The 13,837-nt window shown below is 34.5% G+C and overlaps 1 protein-coding gene across 4 annotated transcripts in view; it reads left to right on the top strand.

The window, feature by feature from the left end:
- ZRANB3 (zinc finger RANBP2-type containing 3) overlaps positions 1-13,837 on the top strand; it is a 186,212-nt gene that overhangs the window by 99,687 nt on the left and 72,688 nt on the right. For all 4 annotated transcript variants that reach the window (XM_088793743.1, XM_088793744.1, XM_088793742.1 and 1 more), the window contains 3 exons: positions 984-1,162; positions 2,025-2,256; positions 3,769-3,854. In XM_088793743.1, coding sequence (XP_088649869.1) covers positions 984-1,162; positions 2,025-2,256; positions 3,769-3,854 — 497 coding nt within the window. The remainder of the gene's footprint in view (positions 1-983; positions 1,163-2,024; positions 2,257-3,768; positions 3,855-13,837) is intronic.

The following is a 13,837-nucleotide window of genomic DNA, read 5'->3' as shown; positions in this document are numbered from 1 at the left end:
TTCTATGCGGTCTGACAAATGCATATAGTCATGTAACTGCCACCACAATCAAGATAATAGAACAGCTCTGTCACCCACCCCCCCGTAAATTCCCTCATGCTGCTGCCCTCCCCTCATCCTGCGCCTGATCTGCTTTCCGTCCATATCGTTTTGCCTTTTCCAGAACGACATAAAATGGAGTCATATAATATGCAGCTTTTGAGTCTGACTTCTTTCACATAGCAAAATGCATTTGAGATTCATTCACATTATTGTGTATAGTAATAGTCTGTTCCGAATTTTATTGCTGAATAGTATTCTATTGTATGGATATGTTACAGTTTATATCCATGTACCAGTTGAAGTACATTTGGGTCATCTCCAGTTTCTGGCTATTGTGAACAAAACCTCTATAAACATTCATTTAGTAACTAATTTTTAAATAGGTACAGCTTAGGGATGGGGCAGTATGATACATGAGTAAGTGTGAAGACAGTCAAGTGGGAAGGCCCAGCAACCTGGAGCCTCATACTCATTGTGCATCCATTGAAGTATAAGTTGAACAAGTGATTTCACCATTCTGTTTACTTCTTTTGTAAAATATGCCTGACTTAGGGTTTACTCTAGCTTTGAAATAACATGATTTTGTAGTATAACGATAAGGCATTTACTCTTGTGCTCTCTAAAAGGAGAAATTATAAATGGTCACATACATCTTTATGCAATTAAGTTATATGAAACCAGTATCACTAATATTTAAAATTAGTGGTCATTTGATCTCTTCAGTCCAATCACAAATGGTTTGAAAATAATAATTTGCCTAATGAATTTTAAAGGTCACCATGATCTTGAGATTTTTATTAACTGTGTAATCCAATTGATTCTACGTTGGAAAATTATGTCAGCAATGGTACTCTTAAATGAAATATTAGGTAAATATTTTCTTTCAATATATTTTAGGCTTTTTGTTTATCTACTTATCCATTTATTTATTTTTAATTTAGATGGGCCTAGGAAAGACAATCCAGGCAATCGCCATTGCTTACTTCTATAAGGAGGAATGGCCTCTTTTAATAGTGGTCCCTTCATCTCTGAGATACCCTTGGACAGAAGAAATAGAGAAATGGATCCCAGAGCTAGGTCCAGAAGAAATCAATGTTATTCAGAATAAAACTGATGTTGGGTAAGAATAACTTTTTAATCCTTAAGGAAAAAAATCCAATTGTTCCTATATACTAAATAAGTCTCTGTATTAAGTAGATTTATCCAGGGCTTAAAACGCAGTTGTCATTAAGGAAAACAATGTAATTGTCATGTTAGTACTACCTGTTTAGGAGCTCTGCCTTTTCTGTTGGGGGGTAGAGAATTGCAGAAGACTGGCTCTGTCCGGTATTTTCACTGGTGATACAGAAAATGCAAAGTGACATGTTTTATTGTTAATGCATCTATTTGTCTAATTATTTAATTGTACAAACTCATTGAGAGCATAGCACTGTACATACAACAATGAATAAGATACATTCCCTGCCCTCACCAATGCTGGCCTTTAATGGGAGGGTCCTGGAGTGTGAAATGCCCTGCAGGGTACTGGACAGCCCTGCAATACTAAGTGTTGTTCTGCTCAAAATCCCAGTAGCACCTGGCTTAAAAAGCACTGCTATCCTGTTTATGGGGAAGTCTTCATTGAATAGTCAACTAATATTTGTGTATCTTCTTTATGCATGATTCTCGGTGAATGGAAGCAAATATTATCAGAAAGTCACGTTCTTAGCCTACTAAAATATGGCTTGATGGGTACCAAAATCTTCCAGAGACCATTTAACCAAAAATTTGAATTTGATTAACCAAATTTTACATTTTGGATTCTGATTTATTATGTTTGAAGACTATAAAATTTTAAGAGAAATTGGGTTCCAGCGGTGGTACCATCTCCTCTTATTTTTCCTTTTTTCTTCTTCTTCTCTGCATTTCTTCCCACAGAGTTATATTGCTTATGATAAATTATTCTTGAAATATGTTTCAAGTACATGGATTTTCTTTTCTAGGGGAATATCGACCAGCAAAGTGACGATTCTGGGTTATGGTCTTTTAACGACAGATGCAGAGACTTTGATAGATGCACTGAATAAGCAGAACTTCAACATGGTGATAGTGGATGAATCACACTACATGAAGTCCAGAAATGCAACCCGCAGCAAGATTTTACTGCCAGTGGTACAGAAAGCCAAAAGGGCCATACTTCTTACAGGAACTCCAGCTTTGGGAAGGCCTGAAGAGGTATTAAAATCCTTATGCTTTGGGCTTAAAAAAAATAGGAAATCGAACCAATCACCAGTTTTGAAATTTTAAATTAGATACCTCAAATACCAGAAGAGTACTTGAGGAATTTCTAGACAGCTCTTAATGATTAAATATACCTTTTCCTATGACTTTTTATCCATTATACATGTGAATGTTAGCCATGCTTATAGGTATATACTATAAAAAAACAGTTTTACTTTTATTATAAGGTTTTCGTGTTTAGTACAAATTTGTTTCATTCTTCATTCACATTTGTGTTCTGTGGCCTTAATGTTCATTTTATCCAGTCTATTTTACATTATAACCTGTTTAGGATTGGAATTGAATCGACTTTATATCTTTTATAAAGCTGTATCTTTTATACTGTATTACATTACCTCTTTCTGTTCCTCTTTCACTTTAAGATCCATGTTTGTGAGGGTGGGACCTTATGTGCGACCAAATAGGGTATCTACTTACAATGGAGGAATCAGGCATGTGTTTGATGCCCCGTTTAGCTTTTACTACCCTAAGTGGAAGGTAGGGTATGGAGTGATTAAAGGGTTGGGAAGAAGACATAATGGATGAAACTCTTAGGAGTCTGTAAGGGTCAGTGAAACCAAAGAAAGCCCTGTCTAGTAATGAAAACTAAGTCAGAGAAGAAAACCATGGGCTTGTTGCCTTGTAAGGCTGTTATGAGAATTAAAGGAAATAGTAGAAAAGTTATAATGAAAAGAGTTTATGATACTATTGATAGGAATGTAAACTGGGACTATCTTTTTACAGTGCAACATGGTAACATTTATCAAACTTTTAAAAGCATTTACCTTAAACCTACCTGTTCCATTTCTGATGCTATAACCTACAAACCCATCTAATAGAAATGCAGAGGGAAGGATGGATAGTTAGATGACTCAGGGATGTAGCTGTAGTACATATAACTACACCTACATATATTTATATATATGCACACATGTGCACACAGGCTTACATGAAGTTATTAAGTTTTGTAATTGCATACAAGCTAAAAATAGGCTGTATACCCATTCATAGGAGACTGTGTAAATACTTTATGGTGCATCTACAAAATGGGTGACTATGTAGCCTTTAAGCAATACTTTGTTATTGTAATATATTGCCTATATAATTTTTAAAACTAAGTAAAAGTAGATATATGTGTACTTTAATGATGTCTAAGACATGAATTTTGGGACAAAATTCTAGTTGTGTATTTATGGAATGATCCTATTGATGTGAATAAAAGAGAATACTATATACATCTGCTTATACAGGCATAGAAAATATATAAATGTATGTTTAAGAAAAGGATGGGTGGCAGTTATCCCTGAAGAGTAGGATGGCAGGAACGGATGGATGGAGGGGAAGGAGGAGCCTTAAGGAAGGATAGTTAGATTTCCCTTTTTATTATTTTATTAGCTGGATGTACCTTAGTAATAATAATCTGCTTGAAAATATCAAAACATATTGAGAATACTTGTGTTATTACAGCTCTTCATGCAGATCGAAGCTCTCTTTCCACAAAAATTTGGAACGTGGACTGACTATGCCAAAAGATACTGTAATGCTCATGTCAGGTATGACAAACTATTTGCTATCCGCTTTAAGCCTCACATATTTACTGTGGACGTTAAGCTTTATTAGTCATTCTTTGTTCTAGTGTTTTTCAGACTTGTTGTAGCTCTAGGATAATTTCCACAAGAAAAATCTTGTGTGGATGACCTATACGAGTATATTAAATACATAAAAGGAGTAGATAATGTCAGTTCTTCTTTAGTTTTATTTTTCACCTTCCACTTATTCTATTTTTGAAATGATTTATTTGTATTGACTAGATAAACATGCACGTTGTAGAAAAGTGACAGGTAAGTGTCCATTCCACCTGTGTCTCCCAGACCAGCCACTTCCCTTCCCAGGTACCCGATGTTGGCAGTTAGTTTCTTGTGTATCATGCCGGAGATACTCTATGCATGAAATAGCACATGTGATTATATGTGTATAATAGTGTTTCATTTTATTTCTACACATAGGGTAGTATAATGTACACACTATTCTGTGGTCTGCTGTTTTCACCTCATGTGTATTGGAAATCCTTCTATACCAGTTACTGAAAGAACACTGGCATTCTTTTTAAATGCTGCATGTATTCTACTGTTTGGATGCACTATAATTTATTTATGTGCTTTACTATTAGTGGTCGTTTGTTTGTGGTTTATAGCTGTTGCATACAACGCAGCAATGGATATCCCTGCACCTGTTGAGAGGTAGTGTATTATAGTGACAAAGAGCATAAGAGACCAGAGGTAGACTACCTGTGTTTTATTGTCACATCCAGTACTTATCAGATGTTTCATTTTAGGAAAGTAACTTCACCTCCCCCTACCTTAGTTTCTTCAGCTCTGAAAAACAGAGAATAATTATTTCTGCCTCAGAGAGTTATTATGAGACTTATATTAGCTAATATTTATAAAGCGCTTGAACAGTGCCTGGCACATATTGAGCATGCAGTAATTATTAACTATGTTGATATTTCATGTCACACATGTGAGAATAAATCTGTAAGATAAATTTATAGAAGTGGAATTGCATGTGCATTTTTATATTTTATGTATAGTTACAAATTGTGCTCCACAGAAGTTATACCAATTGATATTCCCACCAGCAGTAAGATTGTCTCTTTCCCCACACTTTGCCATGTTCAAATGTAAATTATTTTATTCTCACCAATGTGATCTGCTAGTAGTTTTAATGCACATTTGTCTTACGTTATTGAATTCAGTCAAGCATTTTTTGAGTCATTTCTACTTTTTTCCTGTCAATTGTTTTGGTTTTTTTTTGCCCTTCATTCTACTAATTTATTGGCTTCTTTCTCATGGATATACTAGAAATCTTTATATATTATGGAAATCAGCTCTTTGTGATATGAATTCCTTGTGTGTTTTTCTTAGTGTGTGCATGTGGTTGCTTTTTTTTCCTTTCTGCAATTCCCTTAAATAACCCCACATGGTCATGGTGTTCTGATGTTTTTTAAAAGGCTTTAGAGTACAGCAATAGAGTATTTCCAAATTGTTTTTATGAAGGCAATTTAACATTGATACCAAAATCAGACAAGATAGCACCCAAAAGAAAAGGTAACAAGGACTTTTTCTACTTAAGACTATAAAAGCAGGAATGTTCAATAGTAGTGTAAACCAGAAACTCATTAAAAGGCCTAATATACTAACCATAAGCTCATGGAATTCCTATCAGGAACGTAAGCATAGTTTAATATTAGGAGATGTACTAATATAATTAGCCATGTTAATAATGAAAAGGAAAAACTTCATCTCCATATATGCTGAGAAGTAATGTGATAGAATTCAGCATCCATCCTTGATTAGAGTTTTTAATAAATTTAAGCTATTTATATGTGTGAGTGCATTTATTCATATCTATAGATACACTTATACAATATATATGTTTATGTATGTGTGTGTATGTTTTAAGTCCAAAGCCACCATCACATGAAACGCTAAAAACAAGGCAAGGTTGTTCACTGTCACCACAGTTTACCTTTATTCTGGAGGCATTAATCAGTTCAATTATTCAAGAGAAAAATAAGAGGTAACTATTAGAAAGAAAAGATTAAAATACCATTATTTGCAGCTGGTATTATTCCTTGGGAAGACCCGAGAGGATCAGCTGAAAATGTTCAAACAAAAAAGAATTCATTAAGGATTCCTAGCACAAACTTGCTATTAAAAAGTCAGTCTTTCTCTACATAAATGATAATAAATAGTTTGAAGCTCTAATGCCAAAGAGGCATGATGCTAGATATTATTGGGAAGCCCTTAGTCACAATTCCTGCAGACTATAACTGACAAAAGTTTGCCTACGTGAAACAACAACAAAACGTATTAACTGGATTTGCCTTTTGGGGACTAGGAAAACCTAAGTGGTCCAAAAGTACTTCTTTGTTTTCTGATTAGGACTCGTCATATGACGACAGAAGTATATACCTGTCCCTTTCTTGCTTATTAACACAAATGCTGTTTCAAAGAAAAGTTTATCTTTATGAAGTACTTTATGACTGGGGAGATTGTGTTCTATTTCTTGTTTACTAGACAAAGCCATTTCAATATTATTATCACTCTTCTCAAGTGGCATTCTCTTCCAGATTCCATTTCAAAACTTTCATGTTATTCCTTTACTTCTTTAACTTAAAAGCAATGTGGTTCTATAGTCTCTGATTCAGATCAAGGCACTTCTTGGCATTTTAAGTTAGTCTGTGGAATGCTAAATTTTTTTCCATAATGTTTTGATTATATGAAAATGTCATTTATATGCTATAATTTTGCACAAAGTGAATATGGTTGGTTATTCACTTCTAGACTCATATTTTATATTTGAAATGTCATGACTATATTCAAAATAAAGTTAAGTGAAGCTCAAGCAAAAATATAACTTTGCCTCATAAAGTTTATTAAATAAGTGATCCCAAGCAGAAGTACAGTAATGTGAATATGGTTTGGAGATGAGAAGTAATCACCTACCTGGTTTGATTTGAGAGGCACAGAAAAAGTATTATTCAACCACAACATCCCATATCCAAAATCCCTTATATCATTCACTGTACTGGGTTATAGTTTATTTAGAGAGAAAGGTATAAATACAGGTATGATTTGGAGAAGGCAGCACATTCAGTTGTCACCCATCAGCACATGAGAGCTAGAAGGGACTACAGATCACGCACTCCCCCTCTGTCATTTTATAGGGACCTGGTGAGGTTAAATGGCTTGCCCTGTGTCTGGCTTCCTTTTACATTTCCCCCCCACTTTTCCTGGCAGGAAGAAAGACTTAGGGAATGGCAACTTTACTAAATGTTTATTTACATAGAAAAAGAGGTCGTGTAGATAATCTAACCAAGCACCCTGTTATCAGGATGCTCTAGGGAGGCATATTTGTCCCCCCATGGCATGTTGAAAGGTTAAGAATATCTTCAGAGTAATTTATCAGATTTTCTAAACTTTCTTTATTGATGACATTGTGTGCCAGTTCCACCTCCTAGGAGAAATAGTTGTCTAAATTTTTATGAGGGAAAATTCTGGGTGATAATACATAGTAAAGGTATTTATAGCTTTCCCCAAAAAAGTGTTAATTAATAGATAGATCACTGTCAGCTTGAAGAAATGTCTCTTATGAAATTGCACGGTACTTTGTCCTCGGCACTGTCACATTTAATGTTCTGGTCCGCGGCTAAATAGAGGTCAGGTCTATTACATTTGCAAATGGCTCATATCTCAGAGAAATAGTTAATATACTATATGGCAGAGATAAGTTTGAAAAATAATTAGATCAAAATTAATATGGTAAATTCTGCACTTATGCTTGGAAAGTCGGCTTTGTGTGGAAGGGATTTGAGAAATCCTCATCTGTTATCAGTAGTTCAGCTCAAAAAGATTTCTGGTTTTGAATAACCCTGCACTAAATGGAAGTCAATGTCTGTCATAACTGGTAAAAATAAAGTAATATGAGGACACATTAATCAAAGTAACATCCAGAGTGAAGGATGGTTCTGTTGTAGTCATTGATTAGAGTACATCTGGAGTATGGTTTAATTTTGAATTCATTCATTCATTCAAAACATTATTTATAGGGTCTCAGTTATATGCCATGCCACATGCTAGGCATCAAGTACGTGTTAGGGAACAAGACTCATGTGGCCCCAGCCTGCACTGAGTTTTCAGATCAAACATTAACCAGGTAATTATGATTTCCCCAACAACACCCAGCAGCCTAGGTACAGGCTTGGAAAAGGCTTATAGTTGGAGCCATGGAAGATTCTTCTTTTTACCAGCTTGTGATACATGGACTGTGGACAGGGAAATTGTGTTATATTGATAATAGCAAAGCTGCTGTATGGACTTGGAAATCCAAACAAGGTGAGGATGGATGTGAAGACAAGGAAGGATATTGTGGATAGAGAGAAAGTGGAGCAGTCAGTTGACTGAAACGTCCTGATGATACAGTAAAGAGATGGTGGGTATAAATGAACAAATGGGCTAGAATGGTCAGGATAGTGAGAGTGGAATGTCTGAATTTACCAGGTAGAACTGTTTTTCAGGACTGGTTATAGCCATGGGAGTGGAATGAATGGCTGGAGTAGAATTTAGAAGGTCATTGGAGGTAAGGAATACGAGGAATTGAGAGAGAACTGAGAGTCAATTTTAAGAAGCATGTTAACAGCTTCCCTTTTCATTTGGTACTTTGGCACTTTTGGAACAATGTGCTAAGATAGCTTGTAGTATGATTAATAGATTAGTAGTACACGTAGCATTTCTCTACTGTCCTTTCTACTTTTCCTGAAGACATCACATTCTCTTGCACTTTCTCCTTTATCCCTCTCCGGAGACTTGCTTTATTTTCTTCCAATGAAACTTATTTTTGTTTCCTCTTATCTTTGAATTTTCTTCCCTCTATTACATCATGTGAGTTACTTAAAAGCTGTTTAAGCTTGGATCTCCGGATTGACTTCTAATCAAGGAAATTCTGATTATTTCATACTTCCATTTATTTGGATTATAGAGACACTTTGGAGTATATTTTGCAAAATAGTTTCGGCAGTTTTGGCAGAAAACATGATTTCATTCTTGCTTTGCCATGTGTCTGTAAGGAAACATTACTACATTAAATATACGTTCACAAGTAGTAACAAAGGCACTAGCTCTGAGGGTGTTGCAGAAAGCATAATGCCCACTGCTCCCAGCATCCTCAGTGTCTGTCTCCTAGCAATAGTCGTGACCTCTGTGATGCATTTCATGGAATAATAAACCAACTTTGCCCGAGGGTCAGGAGTCCAACCTATTCACTACAACATGTCTATATGTAAATATGTTTACCCTGTATAACCAATGACCCCAGTCTAGATGTTAAATACTTGCTTGGTCTGTGTACTAACTGATCCCTTTTTCTTGACCTTTAGGCTCTATCAGATACTTCCCCTAAAATTCATTTGCCTTGTGTTGTTGCCATCCATGCCCCAACATGGCAATGTTGAAATGGTTGAAAAATGTAAATAAATATTGAAAAATAATTAGAAAGAAAAAGGTTCTAACCATTTTGGGACCCTAAATTTCTCCTTTTTATCCTTCAAAGGAATTTTTCATAAAAAGTTAAAATAAATTTAAAAACTCATTGAAACTATTCATAAGAAGAAGAAGAAAAAGAAGCATGTTAACAAATGAAAACATATCTGGGAAAGGGCAACCAGAACAATGAGGGGATTTCATATTCAGCTCTACAAATGCCTAATATTATTGATTGCCTGCTATATTTAAGACACTATTTTAGAGCTGCCGGCAATACAAAGATGAATAAGACGTACTGCCTGATCTTATGAAGCCTATAGGAATTTGAAAAAGAGAAGACCTAGACAGAACAAGTCTTTAAATATTTAAAGATCAGTCTTTTTTAAAGGAATTAGACTTTTGTCTTTATGGCCTTAGAGGACAAAACTATATCAAGTAGTGAAACTTAATAGGGAAGTAGATTTTGCCTTAATATGAGTAAGAACTTGTAAAATATACATACTTATGTATGTATATATGACAATAAAACAATAAAAATACATAACACTATAACAATAAAAGTAGAAAGGAAAAATACCATAATCCAACTATACTAACAGGTAACTTGTGTTCATTTTTTTTCTTTATTTCTACTTGTCCATGTAGCTTATAACTTTTACAGTTATAACATAACCTACATGTAATGCTATATCTGCTAATTTCCCTTAGCATGACCTTGACCCATGCGTTAACATTGTCTTTTTAAAGTTGTTATTTCCTTTATTTTTAGTAATTTATAGTTTATTGCTTTTAGGAAAATGATTTATACTTATTTTAACATATCAAAGAGAAAAATTTTTTTAAAGAAGTCAATATCAACTGAAATCACACTGTCCAGAGATAACCAATACTAATGTGTTTTGGTAACTTTCCCGCTACATAGCTTCTCTGCTTAGGTACTTAAGGAAGGATGGATGGATGGATGGATGGATGGATGGATGGATGGATGGATGGATAGATAGATAGATTAGATAAGCAATTTTACATAAATAAGTCCATATTATACATACTCTTCTGTAACATGCTTTTTTACATATCACTATTTTTAGGATATATTTCTATTTCAATAACTAAAATACATCATTTTCCTTGGCTACATATTATATTTTTTACATAAGATACTATGCCATGCATTTTAGATGTATCTTTAATTCTTTCAAAAATCCTACAAAGTTGAGGATATTTTTTAGATTTTATAGATGAGTAAACTGAAATTTGAAAAGGTTAAGTAACTTGTCCAAATCATGAAACTAAAAAGTAAAAGAGCAGTATTTTAAACACCCTCTGCCACCACTTTTCTTCCATTCTCTTTCTAATGTTTGAATTATTTGGTAATTCGGTGTCCATGTTTATATGATTGAATAAATAGAATAAGGGGATGAAATAAATTAATATTATTCTCTAATAGATCAAGTAGTTGACTGTTTCTTTCTTGGTCAACTTGTAATCTTTTAATTAATTATTCCCCCCCCCCCCATCTTTTGGTTTTCTACATAGCGATCTTTTTAACATAAAGATTCCAACACATCTTTCAACATCCAAAAGGTCTTACAAGCACATAAAATAATCTTTCTTCTTTCTTTCTTTTTTTTCGTTTTCCTGGAGGCCTCCTTCCCACAGCCTTCTGTTCTGCTCCAATCTGGACTGGTTTTTCTTTAGGCGTGGTGCAAAGCTGTCATCCGGAACTTTCTTTTGCCGTTCTGTTCTCTTAGATTCCCAAATTCCTAGATTCCATGACTTTTGTTTCTTAGTTTATTTTTGGGGCATCTTTATAATATTTTATTATGGAAAAATTCAATGTATACAAAAGTAGACAGAACAGTATAATGAAACCCGATGTACTCTTCTTCATCAATGTCAGCATTTATCAACACGTGACTAATCGTAGTTTATCTATACTCCCATCTACCTTCACCACCCCGTATTATTTTTGAAGCAAAGCCTAAACATCACATTTTGTCCATAAGGTATTTTAGCATTTATCTCTAAAGAATAAGGACTCTTTTATAAAATAAAATAAAAATAAAAAAAAAGAAGAAAGAAAAGAAAAGAAAGAAAAAGAATTTAATACCATTATTGTGCATTAAAATTAACAGTTATCTTTTAATATCATTAAAAGTCTAGTAAATGTTCAAATTTCCAGTTATTTTTGGAGGAGGAGCTCAATTTATATCTCACACCATATGTAAAATTTAACTAAAAATGGATTGGAGAGGATTATGGGAAGCCTTTGGAGTTGGAAGCATCAGGAATTTGTCTCCTTACCTAGACAACAACTGCATTGGTAGAATCACTTAATGTCACTATTTTGGAGCTATAGAGTATATTGAAGATTTGCAACTTCCAGGGGAAGGCTTGGACAGTAAATTGTGGTTAATCTCAGTCAATTCCAGCTCCTAACCACAGTAACAGCTACCCATCTCCCACCTCCAGCCCCGTGGCAGGCAGCTATATAGATGTTCCCAGAGCAAACTTCACACAACTTGTGGAAGTCAGAGAGGGCACAAAGGACCCTATACTCCAAATATCAAAGATCTGTACTCTGATTATTGATCACTGCTTCTTCACGGCAGATGAAGTGGGAGCATCCATTGTTGTTGCACCATCTGCCATTGGTGTAATCCCCTCCCCCACCCACTAAAGTAACTTTTCGGGGATTTAATGGGCCAGCGCTTTTTTCTTCCCCTTTAGTTTTCTATTTTTTCCCCTTTTGGGAGCCAGACATTAAAGATTAAGATATTCAAAAACAGATACCTATATAGGTTAAATTCGAAAGTGACTACACAGGCCCAGGGAAAGGCACAGGCTCAAAAAAGAACTAAGAAGACCTTAAGTGTATACCTCAGGCTGATTCTTGGCATAGAGACAGCCTACAAAATAAAAACACAAATATGAAAAATAAAAACAGTAGAATGGGGAATGGGGAGAATCTGATTTATATAATTACCACATTATTAGATTCAAATGTCCAGTTTTCAACAAAGAAATTATAAGGCATACAAAGAAAAAGGAAAGTGGGTCCAGTCAAAGAAAAAAAATAATTCAGCAGAAACTGTCCTTGAAAAAGACCTAATGACGGATCTAGACAAAGACTAAAACAACTGTCTTAAAGGTGCTCAAAGAACTAAAGAAGTGGAGAAAGTTTAAAAAAAAAAAAAAAAAGTATGAACAAAATGGAAATATTAATAAAGAGATAGAAAACCTAAAAACAAACCAAAATGAAATTTTAGAGCTGAAAAGTACAATAACTAAAATGAAAAATTCACTAGAAGAAATCAAAGGTAGATAGATTTGAGCTGACAGAAGTAAGAATCAGTGTACTTGAAGATAGGACAATGGAAATTACCAAGTCTGAGGAGCAGAAAGAAAAAGGAATGAAGAGAGGTGGCCAGAATGTAAGGGACCCGTGTGAACCATCAAACAGACCAACACATGCATTGTGGGTGTCAAAGGAGAAGAGAGAAAGAAAGGGGCTGAGAGAATATTTGAAGAAATAAAGACTGAAGGGTTCTCAGATTTAATGAAAGACATGATTATAACATCCAAGAAGCTCAGTGAACGCTAAGATGAACTCAAACACTGAAACACATTATGATTAAACTTCCAAAAGACAAAGAGAATCTTGAAAGCAGCAAAAGAGAAATAACTTGTCACATACAGGGATACTCAAAAGGATTATCATCAGATCTCATCAAAAACTGGCAGGCAGAAGGCAGTGGGCTGATAATGTGAGCAGCGATGTGATTCAGTAATTTCACTTCTGGGTAAATACCTAAAAGAATTGAAAGCAGAGATGAAAACATCTCTTCCAAAGAATTGAAGAGATGTACGTCCACTAATGTTCATAGCAGTGTTATTCACAATAGCTACCTAAGTGTCTATCAATCGATGAATAGATAAGCAAATTATGGTTTATACATACAATGGAGTATTATTCAGCCTTAGAATGGAAGGAAAGTCTGACACATGCTACAACATGGATGAACCTCGAGGGCATTATGCTAAGTGCAATAAGTCAGTCTCCAAAATAAAAGTACTCTCTGATTCCATTTATATGAGGTAGTTAGAGAAGTCAAAATCATAGTGACAGAACGTAGAGTGGTAGCTGCCAGGTGTAGGGGTAGGGTGGAATGAGGAGTTATTGTTTAATGAGTATAGGGTTTCAGTTTAAAAGATGAAAAGAGTTATGGAGATGAATGTTGGTGATGGTTATATAGCATTATAAATATATTTAATACTGAACTGTACACTTAAAAATTAAGATGGTAAATTTTATGTGTATTTGTCACAATTAAAAAATTGTAAAAATAAATTGAAATGGGTTGTCAAAAAAATTTAAATATAAAACCTAAAACTATAAAAATTCTTAAAGGAAATAAAGGAGAAAATCTTTGTGACCTTGGGTTAGGCAAACATTTTCAATATAGGACACAAAAAAAACATAAACCATAAAA

This window comes from Rhinolophus sinicus, chromosome 17 (assembly GCF_057876585.1).
Source record: "Rhinolophus sinicus isolate RSI-liver-muscle chromosome 17, RSI-T2T, whole genome shotgun sequence".
Taxonomy (NCBI): Eukaryota; Metazoa; Chordata; class Mammalia; order Chiroptera; family Rhinolophidae; genus Rhinolophus; species Rhinolophus sinicus.
Note: the sequence above shows the minus strand (reverse complement) of the source record. Positions and strands in the feature narration are given on the sequence as shown.